This window comes from Rhea pennata, chromosome 1 (assembly GCF_028389875.1).
Source record: "Rhea pennata isolate bPtePen1 chromosome 1, bPtePen1.pri, whole genome shotgun sequence".
Lineage (NCBI taxonomy): Eukaryota > Metazoa > Chordata > Aves > Rheiformes > Rheidae > Rhea > Rhea pennata.
In genome coordinates this window covers 11,172,975-11,193,357 of record NC_084663.1, presented here as the reverse complement: position 1 = coordinate 11,193,357, position 20,383 = coordinate 11,172,975, and the positions used below count along the sequence as shown (strand labels likewise).

At 36.4% G+C, this 20,383-nt stretch overlaps 1 protein-coding gene across 3 annotated transcripts in view; it reads right to left on the bottom strand.

Annotated features, from left to right (window-relative positions):
* CACNA2D1 (calcium voltage-gated channel auxiliary subunit alpha2delta 1) overlaps positions 1-20,383 on the bottom strand; it is a 390,747-nt gene that overhangs the window by 49,471 nt on the left and 320,893 nt on the right. For all 3 annotated transcript variants that reach the window (XR_009959084.1, XM_062581330.1, XM_062581317.1), the window contains exons 13-18: positions 9,399-9,477; positions 8,060-8,109; positions 6,475-6,564; positions 3,453-3,521; positions 1,524-1,598; positions 55-129 (exon numbers count right to left, since the gene is read on the bottom strand). Coding sequence is in view for 2 of the 3 variants with exons in the window: in XM_062581330.1 (XP_062437314.1) it covers positions 55-129; positions 1,524-1,598; positions 3,453-3,521; positions 6,475-6,564; positions 8,060-8,109; positions 9,399-9,477 (438 nt within the window). In the remaining variant the exon portion in view is untranslated. The remainder of the gene's footprint in view (positions 1-54; positions 130-1,523; positions 1,599-3,452; positions 3,522-6,474; positions 6,565-8,059; positions 8,110-9,398; positions 9,478-20,383) is intronic.

Sequence of the window (20,383 nt, the reverse complement as noted above, 5' to 3'; positions counted from 1 at the left end):
CTGTTATTTCTGTGCCCACACAAAAGTGTCTTAAATTAGAAGATTTTTCCATACCTTTGGTTGCAGATTTGGATGAAGTAGCACATACCCATTAGGGTCAATTGCAAAATAGTATCCATTTGGGCAAAGCTGCAAGAAGGAAGGACTGTTTAGCATTATATGGCTCTTAGCAATAAAGAAAGATCATAAAATTATTTTCCAACAATGGTCAGAATGCTGCCTCAGGCATTATGAAGTATGTGAGGTACTAATCTAGAAAATATTATTTTTGAAGTTTTACTCCTTTATAATCATAATCTTGGAGAATAGCTCAGGCTGATGGGACCTGTGGATGTCATGTGGCTCCACCCTTTACTGAAAGCAAAGCTAACTTCAAAATTAGAGCTATCTTCAGAATTAGACAAGGTTGCAAAAGGTACACTTTGAATACCTCCGAGCATGGAGATTCCACATCCTCCCTGGGCAACCTGCCTAGAGTTTGAGTGATTTGTCTTTTCATATTTTTTTCCCCTTATTTCTAGTTGTAATTTCCTTTAATACAACCATGTTGGCTGCCTCTAGTCTTTCACTGTAAACTTCCAATAAGAGTCCAGGTCCATCTTCTCCATAAGCTTCCACTGGGTAGATGAGGAATGTAAAATTATATTCCTCCTTTTCTTTTCTTCTTCAGCCTGAATAACTTATCTCTCTCAGCTTCTCGCATGTCATCACCCATGTGACCCTTAACCATCTTAGTAGCTCTGCACTGGACTCCAGTATGCCCATGTATTTCTTGTACTAGGGATGTCAAAATTGGAATCAGTACCCCGATGCTGTCTCACAGGTGCTCACTGTGGACCTTCTTTACTGTAAGCCTGTACTGCTGACCTATGCTCAACCTGTTCTCAGCCAGGACCCCCAGCTCCTCTCCTGCCTTTCCCCTGCCTGTACTGTGGCATGGAGTTATTCTGTCCTAGATGCTGGACTTTGCATTTGCCTTTGGTGAAACTCATTATACACCTTTGCTTCCTCAGCTGTTACCTTCCACAGCAATGGATATTTTCTTAGACGCTCCCTAGCTAGACATCTAAATATACAAACCAATTCTAATGAGCAGTGAACAGACAGACATGTTCATTTAAGAACCTTCTATAAGGAACTATCCTATATAAATACCAAGTATTAGTATTATTAGCTGCCATGATTGTGTACTGTACAGTGTGATATTACTTAATGGAAGAGCAGTGCCATAGGCTACAGGACAATAAATATTGTGGTACTGAGGTGCTCACTGTGGCCCTCAGGGCGGCTGGAATATACCTCCGTGTAAAAGCTGCTTTTTACAGATACATCCTGATGGACAATTCACACAACAGCACAAATACAATTGGAGAGAAAACTGTCTGAAAATCTACAACAGAAAAGAATATATGAAAAGAAGCTTGGAGTTGTTGTGACTTGTTGCCAGTCAAAGCTAAATGGCTTAAGAAAGAGCATGCAAAGAAATCATACACAAAGGGAACCCATCAACAAAAGTAACTCACCGTAAATCGGGGTGTCAGTTTTTTGATATCCTCCAGAGAGACATCGACCCCCATTACTCCAAGAATCAGCTGATTCTAGACAAGATTCCAAAATGTTAGAATATATCTGACATGTTTACAATGCAGAATAACTGCAAGAGTCTTAGTTTTGCCTTCATGGGTTGTATGCCAGATACTAGTTAAAAAGCTGTACATTTACTTATCTTTTTCCTCTCAATAGCTTGAATAATATCCAAGGAATTCAAAATAATGTTCAATATATTCAGAATTTAGTACAGAATACGCAAATTGCTTATCAAAGCGAATATCAGTTACTACACTCATTACAGCCTCTCTCGAATATAAGAAATAGACAATGCAGATGCTTGGATTCTAAGCTCTTTATTCTATCAAAAGCTGTAAACAAAACTATTTTCAGAGGGAAATATTCTGGAATGCTAACAGCACACAGCAATGGACACGAATTATATGAGGCTCCATAAAAGGGGGAGCAAATGGGCTGCAATGCTAATAATCTTATGTTGCTTTTCATGGAAACAACAAATATAAGAACAAGACCGTTGAAAGTATAAGCAATGCATTAATATTGTTATTGTTATATGTACTATTTGCCAAACTGCAACCAAATACTATCTATATAGGGCTACTCTTGCACCCTCATGTTGAGCACTTTACAACTGATATCCCAAAACAATAGACCTCTTTTGGCTATGGTATAATGATTAGTTTAAAAAATCAACAAAAGTGATTATAATCAGCATTTGAAATGAGGAACTTAGGAATTTCTTCACATGTACTTTCTTTTCCTACACAGCAAAGGAAGGCCAGTCATTTACATGGTATCACCTCAATCCCTCCTCTTCCATATTAAAAAAAAAAAGTAAAAGAGTATGTGTTGGAGGATGCATTATGTAGTGTGCAGCACAAGATTCATGTAGAAACATAACAGGAGCAGATTCATATTTTTCTCTGTTCTAGAGGCTGTTTTACTTCTCAGACAGCAGATTCAGTAAATTTCAGGTATTATATTGTAGACAAGGTTATGAAAACTTTTTTTTAATAGGAAACTAAGAGAACTTTTCTGAAAGCAAATAAAAGAAATGGTACTGATCAAACTTGCATTTATTCATTCTAAGGCTATGTAATCTCTGACCAACTGAATCAAAAAGAATCTTGGCTAAACTTTTACATTCTTTGCTTCTTTAAGGGATAACTGTAAGATGAAAACACATTTGTATCCCAGGTTTCACTATATCAGTGTAATAGATGTAATAAATGACCTGAATGAACACGAATATCACATCAAGTGTACACGATTTTATTATATACTACAAAAAAGTATTGTATTCTAAGTCTGATTTTAAATAACTAGCATTCTGATTTTGCAAATAAATATTTGGATTCTACATCACATAAGAATAGGGGTGTGGAATTGTATTTATTTAATACAATTGCATATATTTAATTCTTATTTTAATACAGATTTTAATCTGTATACAGAGTGGTATTTTCTATAATCATTATAACCAGTTCACTGAAAGTCCTAAATCATTGCCTTTTACCCCGAAATGTCACACCTTCAAAGACTAAGTTTAAAAAGAATAAGTTTATTTGGGCTTCCTCTCTTGCAAAGGCCTAAATAATATTATCATTTGCTTCCCATCTGGTGAGTGCTCAAGGCAGTGCCGCTGCCAGGAGGTCACACAGACAGCCCAGGGGACGTCACGCACTGCTCCCAGAACTACGGCAGGGTGAGCTGCGTTTCCTGGTTCCCAGGCGGTTACCAGATAACTGGAGATGACCCATTTGTTTCTGTTGCACAAAACAATAGGTAGAAAGCTTTCTGTGAAATTACACATTTCTCAAGAAGTACAAAATTAATTTTAATTCAAATAACTGAAAGCGCTTTTGCTAAAAGTAACTGCTTACTATTTTCCCATTTTGCTCTTTTGTTAGATTGAAGACAGGCAGAGTTCCAGTGATCACAAGGCCCAGCTCCTAGGAAATAATCACACACAGAGGGGAAGAGAAGACTTTTTAGTTTAATAACCAATATCGAACCATACGAATTAAAACAATCCAGGGATCATTGCAGCTGAACTCTAGATTGCAGCCTTGATTTTCAGTTTTTCATGTACAAGTGTAAGAATAATAAACTGCTTTTTAAAAATGGATGGTGTGCAAAACTGAGGATATAACAGTTTAATAAGACCTAAATGTTATGAAAACACATTAATACTTATAGTTCTCCCTTTACTAAGAACTTCAGTTAGTAGAAAAAAAGAAGAAAAGGGGAAACCCAAATCAAACTTAAAGGTAGCATATAGGAAGGTAACAAATACATACAGACAGAGGTAACATGGAAAAAAACAACAGAAATACCAATGGCTTGTAATAATGTCCAGTATCAGCTCTGCAAAATTACATAGACTCTTCTGCTAGGCACTGCAGTGAACAATTTGCATTTATTTGGAAGTGTATGTTAAATTTGATTTATCTTTATTAACAGTGACAGTACCTGCTGATAATCTGATCCAGAAAACCATATGTTTAGCTAGCCAGAAAAGGTTTGTCTTCCAGTCTACATTGTCCAGGGGCAATTTACCTTTTTAGGGCTAATGTTCCTTTTTAAATTCAAAAGCTCTTTTTCCTTATTGATGCCTATTCCTCTGATGTATTTTTAGTGAGGATTCATATCACTTCTCTGCCTTTGTTTCATTAGAATAAATCAGCTAAAACCCTCTATTAACTCCTTTAACAAAATCAGTTCTCCATACTCCCACCCCTGCAGCACTGCACCAACTGTACCTGATCCAACTGTAATCCAGCTTTCATGAGTTTAAGCTTGTAAACCAATGACAGGTGATGAGATCAGAGCTAGCAAGATTACAACAGGCAAGGTGAAGACAACAAGTGGATGTTTTAGGGGAACACGAAGAACTAGAGATGAATCAGAAGAAAAGATAAGGAAAACTACTTGAGAGAAAGAGTATTGAAGAGACATATAATGAAACAGGATGGGGTAAGAATCAGGGAAAGGAAAGACTTCGCCCCAGAAACCCATAGTTAGAGAGGACAGTTTGAAAATAATAATTGTGAGTACATTATGAATAACTGGAAAACATAAAAGTATCTGAAAATTCTGGGGTTGTCTGGCAGAAACAAGCCCAGACCAACACTGTTAGTGAACTCTGAAGGCTAAGGGTGAGAAAAGAGTTGTGAATTGCCAAAAATACATCAAATTATTAAAGACAGTTTTGAAAGACAGCCTCAAATGAGCATACCTGTTCAGGATTTCCTAACCGCTACTTGAACCTTAAACCAGGTTTCATGAAAAGTGAATGTCTCACATAGGCTGAATTAGGATGTGACTTTGTGTAATACATATTGCATTATTTTAGCATCTGTCCCAGTCAGATATAAAAGATAGAAGAAATCGCAGTGAGTCACACGCAAGAGAATGGCAAACCCTGCATGAGGCTGCTTTAGGGAATTCAAGATAAAGAAACATTGTGACAAATTAGTGCCAGTCATGACTATATCTAGTAATCAGAAAAGGCCCCCAAGTGGATTATACCCACCTTGGCCTTCATATCCGTGATGTGAAAGTCTCACATTTCAGCTTTTATCTCAGCTATTAGCTTGCACTGGTCTTTCATTAATAAATGTATGAGTGGAAAAAACCTCTCTCTATATATATATTTATATGTACACATATATATTCATATATGGATATATATAAATACATACACACTCAGACACAACACACACTGAAAAGCTTGCAGAAAAGACTGAATTAACCCACCGAAAATGTAAAGCAACATGAGAGAAGAGTGCAGGTATCACACTCATTTTGCTTAGTTAAGTAGATTTCTTCCTACCCGGGGCCACAGAGTAGCTTTGGCTTTAGGACAGGATATGGACAGAACATATGAACTTTCGTCATAACATCCTTTATGCTTCCAGTAAGAACCTCAAGAGCAACCAAGAAAATGTGGTTAATGAACTTCTGGCCATTGAAATTCCAAAGAAAGAAAAATTGGTTCCTCTGTGTCATGTTCTGCTCTATGATGTGTTGATAAAAATTTTACAGTAATGCTGACAGGAAGAAGTGGGTTTTGACATGACATTAGATGACCACGTGAACTTGGATAAATACATGATTTCAGATGACCATTTCACAGCAATTTTTGCCTAGTTAGAAGTACTCAGAACAAGGTTATCTAAAGTAACAGTCTGGATTGCTGCTAATAATACTTGGCATTTCGTAGTTTCCTGAATATGTTTGTTTTAAAAGACCGAAGCGATAAATTCAGCAGCAAAGAAAGTGCTTCTTCTATCTTTTTGTTTATTTCCCTACTATATACAATGTCCAATTAAAGCAATCCTTACCTTAAGCAATCAAGCAATTGCAAGAACTATGATACTTTAAAGATCTGAGTATCTGAGTACAAAATCTGCACAGACACCTGGTACCACTTACAGATTTCATTTTGATAGGTATATTAAAAAAAAAAATAAAGAAAAAGGAGAAAAAGCACTCCCATTGCAAAACTGAAGAATATTTTCTTCTTTCTTTTGTTAGTCTGAGGACAGCAGTGACCTACATTTAAAGATCTGTGTGTAGAATAAATTATGTTTCTCTGGTTATGATTAAGGACACTCATGAGGATATCAGGTGAAAGCAATAACTAGCATATTGGTATGAGCTATTCAGAAAAGTTCCTCTACTGAAGTATATAGACACCAGAAATGCAAGACTATTATGTTTAAGACTGTAGGAAATTCAATCCTCAGGACTCTGGACAATGGAAATCTATAGATAAATTCTTTATTTTATAAATATCCTCTTCTGTATTTATATACCAAATACCTACTATACCATTTTGACAGTTCTTTGGGTTTCTCATACAAGGATTCTTACTTTACCAGAGATAAACACAGATCGTACCAGAGCATCCAGATAGACATTTGTCCACTGGACCTGCTTGGCCTTCTCTCCAGCTAAAACCATTGGTCTTCCCAAAACATCCAGATATTCCTGCAAAAAAGTGTAATAAATTCATCACAAGTAGATATTAGATCGAAGTCCAGAAACAGCATAAAAAATAAACACTAACGAAATGAATTCAATGAAAACAGAATTAACATTAAAGTTCAACACTAATATAATAATTCATTTAAGTATTTCTTTAAAACTGCACTTGCCGATGACTCAGTCTTCAGTTTGCAGTACCTATTGCCAAGGCAATTCCTGTACTTCAGAGTCAGTTTGCCAGTCAAATCGACCTTATAGATCTATAACCACTGTTTTCTTTCCAAGAAGTGAGAATTAAAATTATTTGCATTCAAAAACTAATTGCTAATAGTGAAATTTCAACCAGATGCCAGAATCTTCAACTCAGAAGAGGAAGTAAGCAGTGGAGTGCGAGTGGTTAAGAGGTAGGAACTTGCCTAACTTCTATTGACACAAAAACAGAATCAAAGGACTTTTATTCTACAAAGCTTATATATTTTGTGCCAAAAATGTCATGCCCGGCCTTGGAAGGACACTGCTACTGCTACGGTATTTCTTTGTTTTTCTGGACATCTGAATACATTGACTTTCAGACAACGAGAAGGAATGTAAGCTCATCTGCACTGCCAGTTTGGGTCACGTCATATAACCCCAGGGTGCTGCGTCCTTAATTATCTAAACTCATGTCTGCCAAACTGCTCCTGCATCCTTTCTGAAGGAGAACAGCTGTGTCTCTCCCCAGACTGGCTGGATCCATCCAGGAAGCTCTCCAATAAGCGGGATTGTGCCAGGTCCCTGTCTGTGCCCAGCTGAATACTGTGATAGTATTTTCAGAGGGTTATGCCCTTACACAGCCCTGCAGCCTTCTCCACATGATACAACCCCCTGCGATGATGCTATAGGAAACACAAGTATGGCAGGAAGAGCCTACGAATGTCTAAACAGGAAAAAATAGAGAACGTTATAAAAACTGTTGAAGTGTGTCAGGATCAAACTGGGCTCAATAAGGCCAGAAGGAAAATCGAGCCCCAAGTGTGGTCCTTATGCAGAGAAGGGGCAGGTCCTGTGCGTGGTTTCTATAGTGTGTTGGGACATCTGTGAGTGAGCAGATACCCATGTCTGTAGGACAAGTAGGGATTGCTCCAAGCTCTACGCAGTGTGCACGTGGTCAGCCTGCTCTAGCGGGCCCCAGCACGGCCAGTATCTGTGCAAGCACCAATATGCACACATTCACCAGTATGCACACAAGCCACTGTGGGCCAGCTGGATCCCGGAACAAGGATCCCAGTGTACCCTGACTCACCGCAACCATTGAAAAGAGAAAATAAAGTAAAATACTTTTACAGAATAATTTGGCCTATGTAAAAGAACCTTTCCATTTTTTTCTCTGTTCTTAAGGCAGTGTATCTTAATGTTTAATTGATTCAAACGGAGGTGTCACATTACAATGTATTCAAGAACAGAAATTGCTCCACTTCTTTGTGTTACAACAGCATCCATATTCTGCAAGCACACTTACCTGGGTGTTTATTCTTATTGCTCCAATAGAAGGAATTTCATAATAATAACCTAAAATTTAGAACACAAATAATAATATCTTACTGTATGATGGTGCTAGGGTCTTCACTTTGAGGAAATTATTTTAGCTTTTAAATTCTAATTAAAATTATATGAAAACTATCATGCATATGAATAGGAGAATTTTTTATTACATGCCACAGCAATTCATGGCCACATATGTTGGGTCACCGCGCCATATAGGTTAGGCTAGTTATTCTTAAGCAAAGACAATGTATAATGCGTTTCTTTTGTCTGCGCCTTTTTTTTTAAACTGAGATAATGTACTGAATTGTACTCCTGAATTCCCATTTGTTCTGAAGTACAACCATATTTAATGCCCATATTATAATACCCTGCAACAGCAACAATAATTTTACTCTGAATGCATATAGGAATACAACTATATCTATATAGTCAGCCACAATAATGAAGCTCATAACATAAAAATATAAAGTACTGTGTGAGAAGAATGAAAAATTCTGGTATTTTTTCTAACAAAACATCAAAAAGTCTTCATTTAGCAATAATATCATTACATATTTATCTGAATTAAAACTATTGCTGATATGCACTAAAAAGACTTGAAGTTCTACTGCAAGTAGGACTGAAAAGACAGGTATAAAGCAATCCTGATCCTGGATCTGAGATCTAGTTTCAGCCAACATAAATTAGTTAGCCAAACCAGAAAAACGTGGACTAGAGACATAAAAGTGCTGAGGTTAATCACTTACTTTGCCTTAAGCAACACTTGACTTGATAAAAATTAAATGTTTTGATTAAGGAAAAGTTAAATAAAGCTCAATTGGATATGCAAACCATCACATCAATTTTGGAAAGTTGAATATGACCACTTAGCCAGAAAAACAGGATGACATATAAGGTTATACTTTAAGCCAATTGTTCTTAACTTGTTCTCAAACAACAGAGTTTACATACATGCTGTATTTTGAGATGCAGATATTTTATTTAAAACATGCTGTTCAAAACACAACACTTTCATTTTGTATAATTATCTGACAATACAATCTGCTGATCTTTTATGATCACAAAACGTATTTCTCACACAATAAATTTAGGAGTCAAAAGGGGAGTCTATTATACCTTTTTTATAATACAAAGTTTTGAATAAAGTAATAAAGTAAGCTTGTATACATACACACACACATATTTGGAAAGTTCATTCAAAAAATACAGTAAAACTAAAATCAAGCTTAAAAACCTGTAATACTTACAGGATATTTAAGCTATTTCCTATCCAAAGCTCTAGCCAAGCATAATCTCAAAGAACTGCACATTACCTTTATTTTCACAGGCCATCCACTGTATGGGTCCTTTGTCATAATTATGTTGACCAACAGAAAATGTGAACACACGTACCTACGCAAATTGAAAAAAATAATGCATATAACTCTACTACATGTCATTAATTCACTGTTACTCTCAAATTAATGATACTTGGATATTTAATACATTTGAAAAGTAGAAGAAAACTATAAAATTCCCTTTTTATATCACACTAATAGATACATCAGTATTGTGATATTTTATGTATTCCTATTGAATATTTTGGTCCATGAAGCAGGAAAAGTCATAGGAGGAGCATTCTTTCATAAATCTTTGCTACTTTAAAGCTATTACATTGGTTATTCTCTATGAAGCATTTCCTTTTATTTTTTTTTTTGTACAGTGTTAATTACAGTGTCAGAGTTTAATTAAAGTACTTGACACTTACCAATGTTAGATGCAGGATTCAAAGCAATGTAAAATAAGATTTTTTAGGTTATAAAATGTTTTCAGGAAAAACATTTTCAAATACTACTGAAAAGAAATTCTCATTTTGCTCTGCCTTTCAGCAAAGCCACTAAATCAGATCAAGAGAATTCTATGGAAGGACTTTCAGGTTTAAATTCTGATATTTACTAATGTTGTTTGTTTTGAAGCATTATTCTGTTCTGTTTGGCCAATGCAATTCCAATCTATCTCTGTAACTGAGGGATGTCCTGGTTCTAGAAGAATTCACAAAATTCTACCTAAGTTTTTGATAGAAACCAGAGTTTTCAGCTGAAATTATTTTCCATGCAATTTTTCTTATCTAAATGAGAAGAATAAAAACAAACAAAAAAAAGAGTAATTCTGTACACAGATTACGATTTCTATGAGATATACAGAAACATTACAAATGTTATGTTTCAGCTTCTGCTTGAACAATTTGCTCAGAAGCTGAACATTTCTATAAAGGATGGGAAAAATACTTTCCCACAAGATTTAATGAGCTCATTACTTTATTATCAAGTCCTTCATAAGAAACGGCAAATAAGAAATCGGACTACCTTTCTTCTTCAGGCATCTGTTTCCTTACGGACCTTCAGCTTTACCACTTCACTTTACAAAACATAGATCACAGTATAAAATCATGAATTCTTTTCTCTTTTGAATTTGATGACTATGTTGAAAATTAAAACATACTACACCTAATTTTCACACAGGCTATAATTGAGTAATAAGATAGTGTTTTCTTTGTGTAACATTCACAATGTGAAGTTGTAGACCTGCTTACTGACTGCTGTTTGGTTGACATGGTCAATTATATTTTCATATATTTTTCATATTATTTTGATATTATCTAGCCTGTGCTAAGGTAGACCTTTATTTGTCAGATAAGTAAGCAAAATTGTGTGACAAAACTGGAGCTTATGTATTAACCAAGAGCTGCAGGAATAGCTCCAAATCATCAGTCAGCAGCTAGTAATTGGTGGAACTTTATTAGTGTTGACCCCTATATGCAGGAAGGGCAAATAAAACTTGGTGCTGGATGTCATTTTTAATTAGCAACACCTTTTGATCTCCTTTATATGTACAAACCCTTTGTTTCTGCACCTAAAAGCTGAATTAATATAACTAATGTCTATTGCACTGGTTTCTCAGCTTACTGATCTTTTTTTTCTTTTTTTTTTTTTCTTTTTTTTTTTCTTTTTAATACAGGCAAAATTTGAAGTTCTACTAAAACTATGCCCTACAGGGTCCTTCCTGAGCAATCATTCAAGCCCATTGCAGTTCTAGTTACATAAACAGCTAGGGGAATGATTGTACATGTGTGAGGTGGTAAAATTTCCCCCCTGTAGCTCATATGTATAGAGGCAGACCAAAAAAAACCCCTTCTGTTACCTTGAAAATATCAGTATTGATAGTGGTTACGTGATGTCAGCTGATATGTCTGTATCTCCTTTGCTTTTTTATTGCTGTATCACCTTGTAAATTCAAGTCAGATTTGCCATCCCCCATTTGTCCTTGACCTCTTCCACAAAGTGTCAGCTATAACCTTTCTAATGCATTGCTCTGTTTCTATTTAATCACTGTACATTTTTTCCAAGTTGAATATCCCAGTGTTATGTTCTATCAACACCTCTCAACTCACAAGGTCTCTATTACATTTCTGATCTTTTCAGGACTCACAACTGTTATAGCTTAGTGTCTACTAAACACTTCCTTCAAATTATATCCTTCTTCAAGATGATAGTGAAATAAGACCAAAACCCACTAAAAAGACCTACTAAAATAGCTGAGTGACTTGATGTCTCTTTTAGCAAGATTAAAAGTGGCTAATTAAGTAAATAAGAAATAGTCATAGAGGTGTGCTTGTATGTGTACAAAACCCATGAGTCAATTAGACAGGACTGTCTAGTATTTGATCTCAAATGTAAGAATGAATCACTGTGTTAAACTCAAGTTGTGAAATGGTATGTAATTAGGGAAAAGAAACAGCATGTAGAACCTGCAGCTAATCTACAAAGAATCTAGAATTTAAATTATTGACAACAAGTACAGGACAATACATCTGATTTACTGTAATTAACAGAGATAAAGAACTGCCATGTATATTGGAGTCTTTAATTGTTACTTGTCTTGGCAAAAGGGGGGTACGCTCAGAAGAGTTTTGTTTTTCCCGCTGTCTGCTCTGGAATTGAGTAGAATGATGGAACAGCTGGAAAAATGAGTCAGCAAGTCAAATTAAACCAGCCAGTTTTAGCAAAAATCATGTTCTGTGCTAACCTTTTTTTTTGTGATAGGATCCAAAGTCAGCCAAGAAAGTGAGGTGAATCTGCCTGTATCTTTTCTTATAGAGAGCTCTCCAAGGATGAATCCCACAGTTTTATGACTATGAAAATATCACTATAAATCTTTTTCAACCATTGCGCAAAAAACAAACAAACAAAAAACTTATTGAGTCAAAAACTGAGCTCAGAAAATCATACAGTATCTCAGTTGTTCTGATGACACACAGAAGTGACGCAGTAGATGATGACCAATTTCAGAATATTTTAATTAGACCATTATAACTGAAAGTAAAGATCCAGAGATAATCTCTTTTACTATTGATCAAGAGAAGTTGCAATATACAAGAAAAAAATCAGTAATTCCAGCATGATTCTGGGAAATATTTTTTCAATTAATATTTTTAAATATATTATGGAATATGGTGAAAAATTGCATTGGTTTGTTTTTCCTAGGGCAACTCAAATTAAAAAAAAAAAATAAAAATAAAAGAGGAGGACAATATACCAATTAAGTTTATTTTTCTGGAAAAAATCATAAAACTTCTCTTTTGCATCCCATTATGCATTCCACCATCCAAATCCCTTGCAAGTATATCTTTCCAAACCACTTAATCATTTTGGTATTTTTTTATTGTAGGTCAGGGAAATGTTATGTGGTTTTCAAACTGCCACCATTAAACTTCTGAATGCATGTGTTTCCTTACTGTGTTTACATCTGTGGGCATATCTCCCTAAGTGGAAGGGGAAAAAAAAAAAAAAAAAAAAAAATGAGTTGAAGAAAGCTCCAGGTTCTGTTCTGAACTAGCTGAGACCAGCAGGCAATTATGACCAGTCTGAATTGAGGACATACATAACTTCGGATGGGTGATTTAAAAACCCTACACGCTAATTAAGAAACCATCTCAAATTGCCACTGAGAAGCATCAGCTGCAGAGTTTCATCTGAGTTCTGGTCCACACTCTTGTCCTAAAGTGCTGGAGTCAGGACTTCAAGGGGACCAGTCCCAAGCCATTTAGGTTATATCTACAAAAGTAAAGCAGCTTTGTTTTACTAGTAAGGAGAGGGATAAGAGAGATAAAAGTTCTATGTTTACCAGAAGGCCTGAGACTCAAAGTGACGTGCTAGAGGGAACTTTTAGGGTCTGTTAGGCTATGTCTAGGCAGTAAATAAAATGAGACATAATCCCTTATTTCTCAGCCCCAGAGGGCAAGTGGCGCAGCACGGCTCACAGCTCCACAGCTAATTTATCTTGCCGTCCTCTCTCCCCGTCCCACCCCCGCACTGGGTGGTCTCACGTATAACTTCTGAGAACAGCTCATGCAACCCCCGATCTGAAGCAGGACATTGTCCAGAAATGCTGAGGGCCAAGGACAAGAATCAAACCACCGAGTCTGCTACCAATTACACGGTATGGAGAACTGCAGCCACTTCTCCAGCCTGCACCCCGGCCCTCCACAGCTTGGTAGCATGGACACGGCTGTGAGTCACTCCTCAGACATGATGCTTCAAGGGTTTCTTGTGAAGGACACAAGGGAGTTTGTCCTTTCCAAAATGACCTTGACAGTGGCACCTCTAACCTTCTAAATGAGAGTTTAATGGTGAGACAAAAGGTATCTGAGTTCACATCTCCTAGTTTAAGCAAATTCATAACCTCTGAATACAAGGCTCAATGAAATTTAGCATTTAACTAGGAGGTAGGACACTCAGGTTCTTCTCCATGACTCTAGGGCTGTTTAGGCATTTTGCACTTACCAATAATTGGGCAAAAATACTGAGATAATCTTAGGAATAGAGTATAAAACTGATTCAACTGCTAAGGTTGGGAAGTTTTAAAGCTCTATGGACAACACAGAACTCAAAACATAGAACTCAAATTTTATGTCATGTTAGGAAAATTTGAGATGAGAACAGGCATTGAGTGTGCCATTCTTCAGCGACACAATACACCAAAAGAATATACCATGTTTTATTTTTGATACTTAAATCTATATCTCCTTCTAATTTGGGTACTTTCCTAACATACATATAGACTTGGGATAAAAATAGCATGGGAAAGAGAATAAGATTGTAGCTCTCAAATGATAATATTTAGATGCAAAGGAAAATTGTAGGTTGGTTGTCTTTCAATTTACAGGCATAAAGAAAGAATAAAGGTTTGATAAAACATCAACTCAAATGTTTTCATAATTGACCCTTAATCTCAGATTCAGCAAGGTATTTAACCATGCGAGAAATCCCCTTGGAATCAGCGGAAAATTGCTTTAACTGAAACCTATGTTTAAAGACTACTAGAGTAGATCCTTGAAGATACTTTTCTAGCCATTTATCCACAATGAATTACTCTTCCCACATTTTCTGAGTACTTGCAGTTTTCTCTATTGTTAATATCTCTTATTCACTATGATTTAATTTCAAACTTCAAACTCCAATGCCAACTTCTGAATTCATAGTCTAATTACAGTCTTTGCAATTACAGTCTAATATAGAAAAGAATTAATGACACTCTAAACTCAGTTCACATTACAGTCTGATGTTAATTCTAGCTTTAAAAAAAAGAAAAGAAAGTTTGCTGCATGGCTGGAAATTTTTGGAGAATCTGAGATCCTCACCTGCTTTGGATATGACCCTAAATTATTCTGCTAACACGGGTTCAAGAACTTTTGATGGCCCTAATATGTTGAGACAATACATCCAAGAACAATGATGTGAGGTGTAATTATATGCAACTGCTGCACAAAAATGAACTAAAGATTATACCTGAGTCTTTGCAACCCATGAACACAATGAAAGTTATGTTCTTTGAAGAAGTTTCTGAAGCGAATCCTCTTCATTTTTTAAATGCATTTTGAGGACTGTGAAATATTTTAGAAATGAAAAAAAATATATCTTTGTCCAGCTTTTTTTATTGCCCTAAATGCATGTAAATGGGGATATTTTCTATTATATAGGTTGAAAACACTATTATAGTGTAACAAATTGAGGATTTTCCCAATTTACTCTTTCACAGAACTTAAAAAAAGAAAAAAAAGAAAAAGACAAAAAAGAAGAAAGTTTCTGTAATACAGACTCTTATAACATCTTATCAGTGCCACCTTGTGGAACTGCAGCTCCTCATTGCCGAGGCACAAAAGGACTAGCACAGGATGCCTCTCCCTGCCGGGGGACCTTACTTATGTAGGGCTAAAAGTATGAGAGAAAACACCCTGCTGGTACCTATTAATCTACCTCTGTTGAATTGTGGATAATTAAATTGATAAGATAACACAGGAATATTATATGACAATAAGGTTGCTATGCCCTCTGTATGCATAGTCTGCCTATATGAGTTGAAGTTTTTAATCTCACTGTTTTCCAGAGATAGGTACGAATCAATTCTGTCACATTATATGGTATGGATCTCAAGAACAGAGATAAGGAAGAGAAAAGTTCGGCTTTCAAAAAGTCTACACTACCAAAAATCAGGCCTAAAGAGCAACCCCCACAGCACAGCCCACCCCTAGACAAGCTGAACTATTGCTTCTTCCCTCTCCCACTTTGCTTGCTGCCCCTGCAAGGAGTCCTAGCAGGTTTCCTTGCCTCGGACTGCACCATTTGGCAGAGGTGGAAAAACCTCCCAGGGGACATGCTAGCAGGTAAACAGACAAATGACTGTCCAAGTCCACGCCTTGGCTCTCTAATTTACTAGCACAGATGGTGCCATAAGACACTTACACTAACAGATGATGTCTCCAGTAGTGTGTAATGCATTGGCTTTATGTTTAGCACATCCTGGTAAAAGGCAGAGATATATTTTATCTAGGAGATCCCTAAATTCCCCTAGTCTTCTGTGCTCTTATCCCTCCTTCAGATGAAGAAATTACATGAAGAAATTATGCTATCTTCTTCCTAACAGTTCAGCCAGTGAAGCTTTTTGTTTGACTTCCCGAGTTCTATTTACTCGCCGGATTTGCTTCCTTCTTTGGTTATGTTAATAGTAAAATTTCTTTGTAGAAATTAAAACCAAACAAATTCCTCCTTTCCCTGAGCCAATTCTCCCCGGCATTCAGGATTTATCATTGCCTCCAAATAAACCAAAAACATTTTAAGGGGAGTTCCTTGCAAATTTGGTGGCCCAGGTCTGTAACAAAGCAGTTGACAAAGCAAATTGATTTGCGCTCCATCCCTTCCCCTCCATATTCTCTCCACTTAAAAGACTTTTCAATTCATAACCAGGACTAGGATAATCCATAATCCATGACTAGGATGGCAAACAAGCCCCATAGCCTGCTTTAAAGTTTCCTAAGAAAAAGCCATATGCCCAGCTAGGGATCCTAATGTAGGTGAACTAGGATTTGTCATTCTGTGTTACATATTAAAAGCATTTTAAGCTTAAAAGCATAGGTCAAATCAACATTTGGAGGCAGGTAACCATTTGGAAATGACTAGATTAGTTATATAGACAATTACTGTTCATGTTGTGGCACTATACCTTCTCTTTTTTGGTCTTAAAAGCCCTGGGAAATAAAAATTACAAATACCAGCTAAGAATTTAACGGAATTTTATTCAGTTCCATTGAATATATTCTGTCTTTAAAAGGTGAGCGTTTCAAACCCTATTTTTCATCAGGTACTACACAATGACTGTTTTGTTATTCATGCAAACGTTCTCTCTTTGCAAAGAGTGCCCTACGCCCTTTGTATCACTATTCTCTCTTTTCTACTCTCATTACTCGATTTCTGACAGTGTGGAAAACACTGACTGAAACCAAATGGTTCAAAATGCCAAAAAGTCTTATTAGAAGGAGAAAGAGTATGGGGGGAAAGGGAAGGGCTCTCGGAAACTTTCATTTCCCAGCAGAAACCTTTTACAGGAAATTTTCCTCCCTGGAATTATCGGTTACACAAAGGTCAAGTCTAATTTTACAATGGATAGATCTTCACAGAGTAGCAGAAACATGACTTTAAGGGACATGAAAAGCTATGAGAAGTTCTGAGGGAAGTGACTGACTGAGTTTGAGAAGGGCTATTCCATCCAAACAGGTGAGGGCACTTTCCCCTTGCTCACACCCCGTTTCCTGGAGATTTCCCTGGGAACAGAACAGCATCCTAGCATGACCTCAAGAAAGGGAGATGTAAGGAGGAAACAGCCTCAAGTTCAGCTGTCTTTCCCTTTCTATTTTATTTTATTTTAGGGAAAATGACCGTGACTGTTGTGTAGTGCTGGGACCTGGCCACCGCCCCATCGGCCCGCATTGCTCCGGGCACGGTGCGCGCCGTCAGCACCCGGCACACCTCCCGGCGGCACGTGAATGTACAGGTATCATCCACCTACGGGTGGCTTAAAGGTAATGCTATCAGTCATGTCACAGCTCCTTCCCACGCCCAACGATACTTTTTTCTTTTTTTTTTTCATTTCTTCTGTTATCAGCTTAATAAACTTAAATATCTGGAAAAAAAGATTACTGAAAAGAATAGAACTGAACTACACGCAATGCATAGGTAAAGCCACCCCGTACTTTGCTGTGAGGGTTGTTTATAGCCCTGACATATTTAACAGTTTGTAACATGAAGAGCTGAACTTTTAGGTGACAAGATATAGAAGCCATATTTCAGTCCACTACGACGTCAAGTAACTGAATCTCGATCTTCCATTAAAGTTATTCTATTCTGTATAGTCTATTTCTGTATAGCCAAAAAATTAAAGATTGTAACTCTGTGGTTCCCCGGGCATAAGAAAGTAAGGAAACATATAAAAGCAAGTTTGAGCTTTTTCTTCGGGACCCATCAGGATTTTGAATCTGAGATTTCATAGTCTAAGTGAGCTAGAGTATTTTCTTTTTGTTTCTCACCAGAATACCTATCCTTTGCCTTACAGGTGATTTTTTTCTTAGACAAAACTGAAATATTTTGGCAAAGTATTGTATTGTACAAGAGTAAAATTTAGAAAGAAATATTTGGAAAATGTTTGTAAACTGCCTTATCTTCACCAGTTTGCAGTATTCTATGTGCATGAGCTGAAAAGTTAGTAACATCACTGAAAACAACATTCTTTCAAATAGTACCACCTTTCTGTTGACATTTCTAGTTTGTATGAGTGAACAGATCCTTAATTTGCCACAGTATATTATTACCTATTAAGCACAGGGGGACAAATATTACTTCATCAGTGAGAGAAAGGAGGGTTAAATCAGACACCAAACAATCTATTGAAAAACAAAAGTTGAATTGTGATCCAGTACTAAACATTTTTAAATATTAAATCCAAGAAAAAAGTTTGCACCTCTTTAATTTTACTTTCTTGTAGTGCTGTTCCAGTTCTCTCCCTCCCTTTCTGACTTTTTTCTTAATCTACGTACATATTTGTGTTGTCTCCACTTCACTTATGTTGAAGTTAAAAACTATTCTTTTCCTCATTTTTCCCCATTTACTTAAAACATCCTGTACACTTCTGATATTAATATATTGTCTTCCACCACTTTGATTCAAGGCCTTCTAAATTACACATAGTATTTCTTATTTTCAGTAAGATTTCTCGCACAGTGCTTCCCCATCTCAGGTACTGATGCGCTCTCCTTCTTAGGAAATGCAGCTCGTACCACCTCTGAAACAATATGTAATAGTTCACGCTTAAGTTGCACGGGGTTCCTGCTTGCTTAAGTGAACGCGGCTGAACACCTACACTTCTGCTGTCTCATTTCCCATTTCATATCCCTTTCCTAGGTCACACTGCCTGAATATATAAACACATCTTTCTTATTGTCCCAATGGAATGTAACTTTCGTTGTTGGGTTTTTCATTTCCTTCTGAACCTGTTGCCTGCTTACGCTGCTACATATCTGCACCTTGGTGCTACCACCTGCCTCAGCTGTGCCACTATTCGCTTGCTTCCTGCAGAGATTCCCACTCTGTAACTTCTTCCTTTGAGCCCCAGTATAAAGTCTCCTACAGATTTCTCTCTGTTTTTCCCCAGTACTCTGACAACTCTTCTAATTCAAATATGTCCCATTCCACCTTCAAAAAGAAGAGACCTAGTTCTCAACATCTGTCTGCCTGTTAGTTCAGTTGGCCTTTAGAAACTCAGACTTCCATCAAGTTTTACGGTCTAATAGATCTCTCTCTCTCTCTTTTTTTTTAATACATCACATTTAGTTATACTAGGTTGGTATCACACATGACTAACTCTACTAATTGGACAAATTCTATACTTTCTCCCCATAAATTTGCAGCTTCATGCCAATGGTATAAGGTTAATCCTTCTAAAATTCAAAGTCAATATAGAAGCATTAGAATTGTGATCCACGTAGATTTAATGAAAAGAATCTTTTATTCATCATAATCACACTCATTTTTTCTTGTGTTTTGCTTCTTTACCTACAGAAAACAATTATTAACTTTTAAATATTCTCCACACTTGTGTTTTTAATGAATGGTATTTCTGAGTCTCTCCTATACAGTTTTTATTACAAAACAACTTATATCTTCTCTGTCTACAGCTGCACTCATTACAGTCACTTCTTTGACATTTAGTTATGACTTTTCCATCAATAAACTCCAGAAGCATATAAAAGTGGGGATCCAATGGTAAAGTTTCAGTTAGATAAGTTCATGCTGATAAAACAACATGATGGGAGACAAGAGAATTCACAAATGGAATTCACCTTGGAATATGTCAGCAACAATTTCCTGCTCTATAAATGGTAAAAATTGATAAATTTGTTTCTGAATTCTAAGGAAGAATTAATTGAAAATCTGGAGAGGAAAAAGCTAACATGGGGCAAAAAGCGAGAAGTGGTTTTTATTTTGAGGAAAGAAAGGCGTGACAGTAGTAAAACAAGATTTCCAAAAGACAGACCTGAGCAAACTCAGAGAACTAGCTAGTTGGGGCTCTTGGGAAGATGATCTGAAGAATAAGGGATTTAAAGAAAGCTGGCAATCATGAATACATTAAACATACAAGAGAAAACTGCCTAATGCAATGTAAATTGAAAAATCTTAGAAAAGAAAATCAAATGCATGATCTAAAATTTAAGGATACCTATAAAAAGCAGCAGTATAGGGGAAAAATCAAAGCAAAGTACAAATATGGTGCAATAATATGATGCTGTTCAAAATAGGCAAATTATATTCTATGATCTATTTACCTAAGTTCTGTATGAAGATAAATCACAGAAAATAGTCTATTCTCTTGACACCATTCAAGTTTCATCAGTAATTGTTCCAAAGTGTGTTTTAGTGTGTTATATACAATT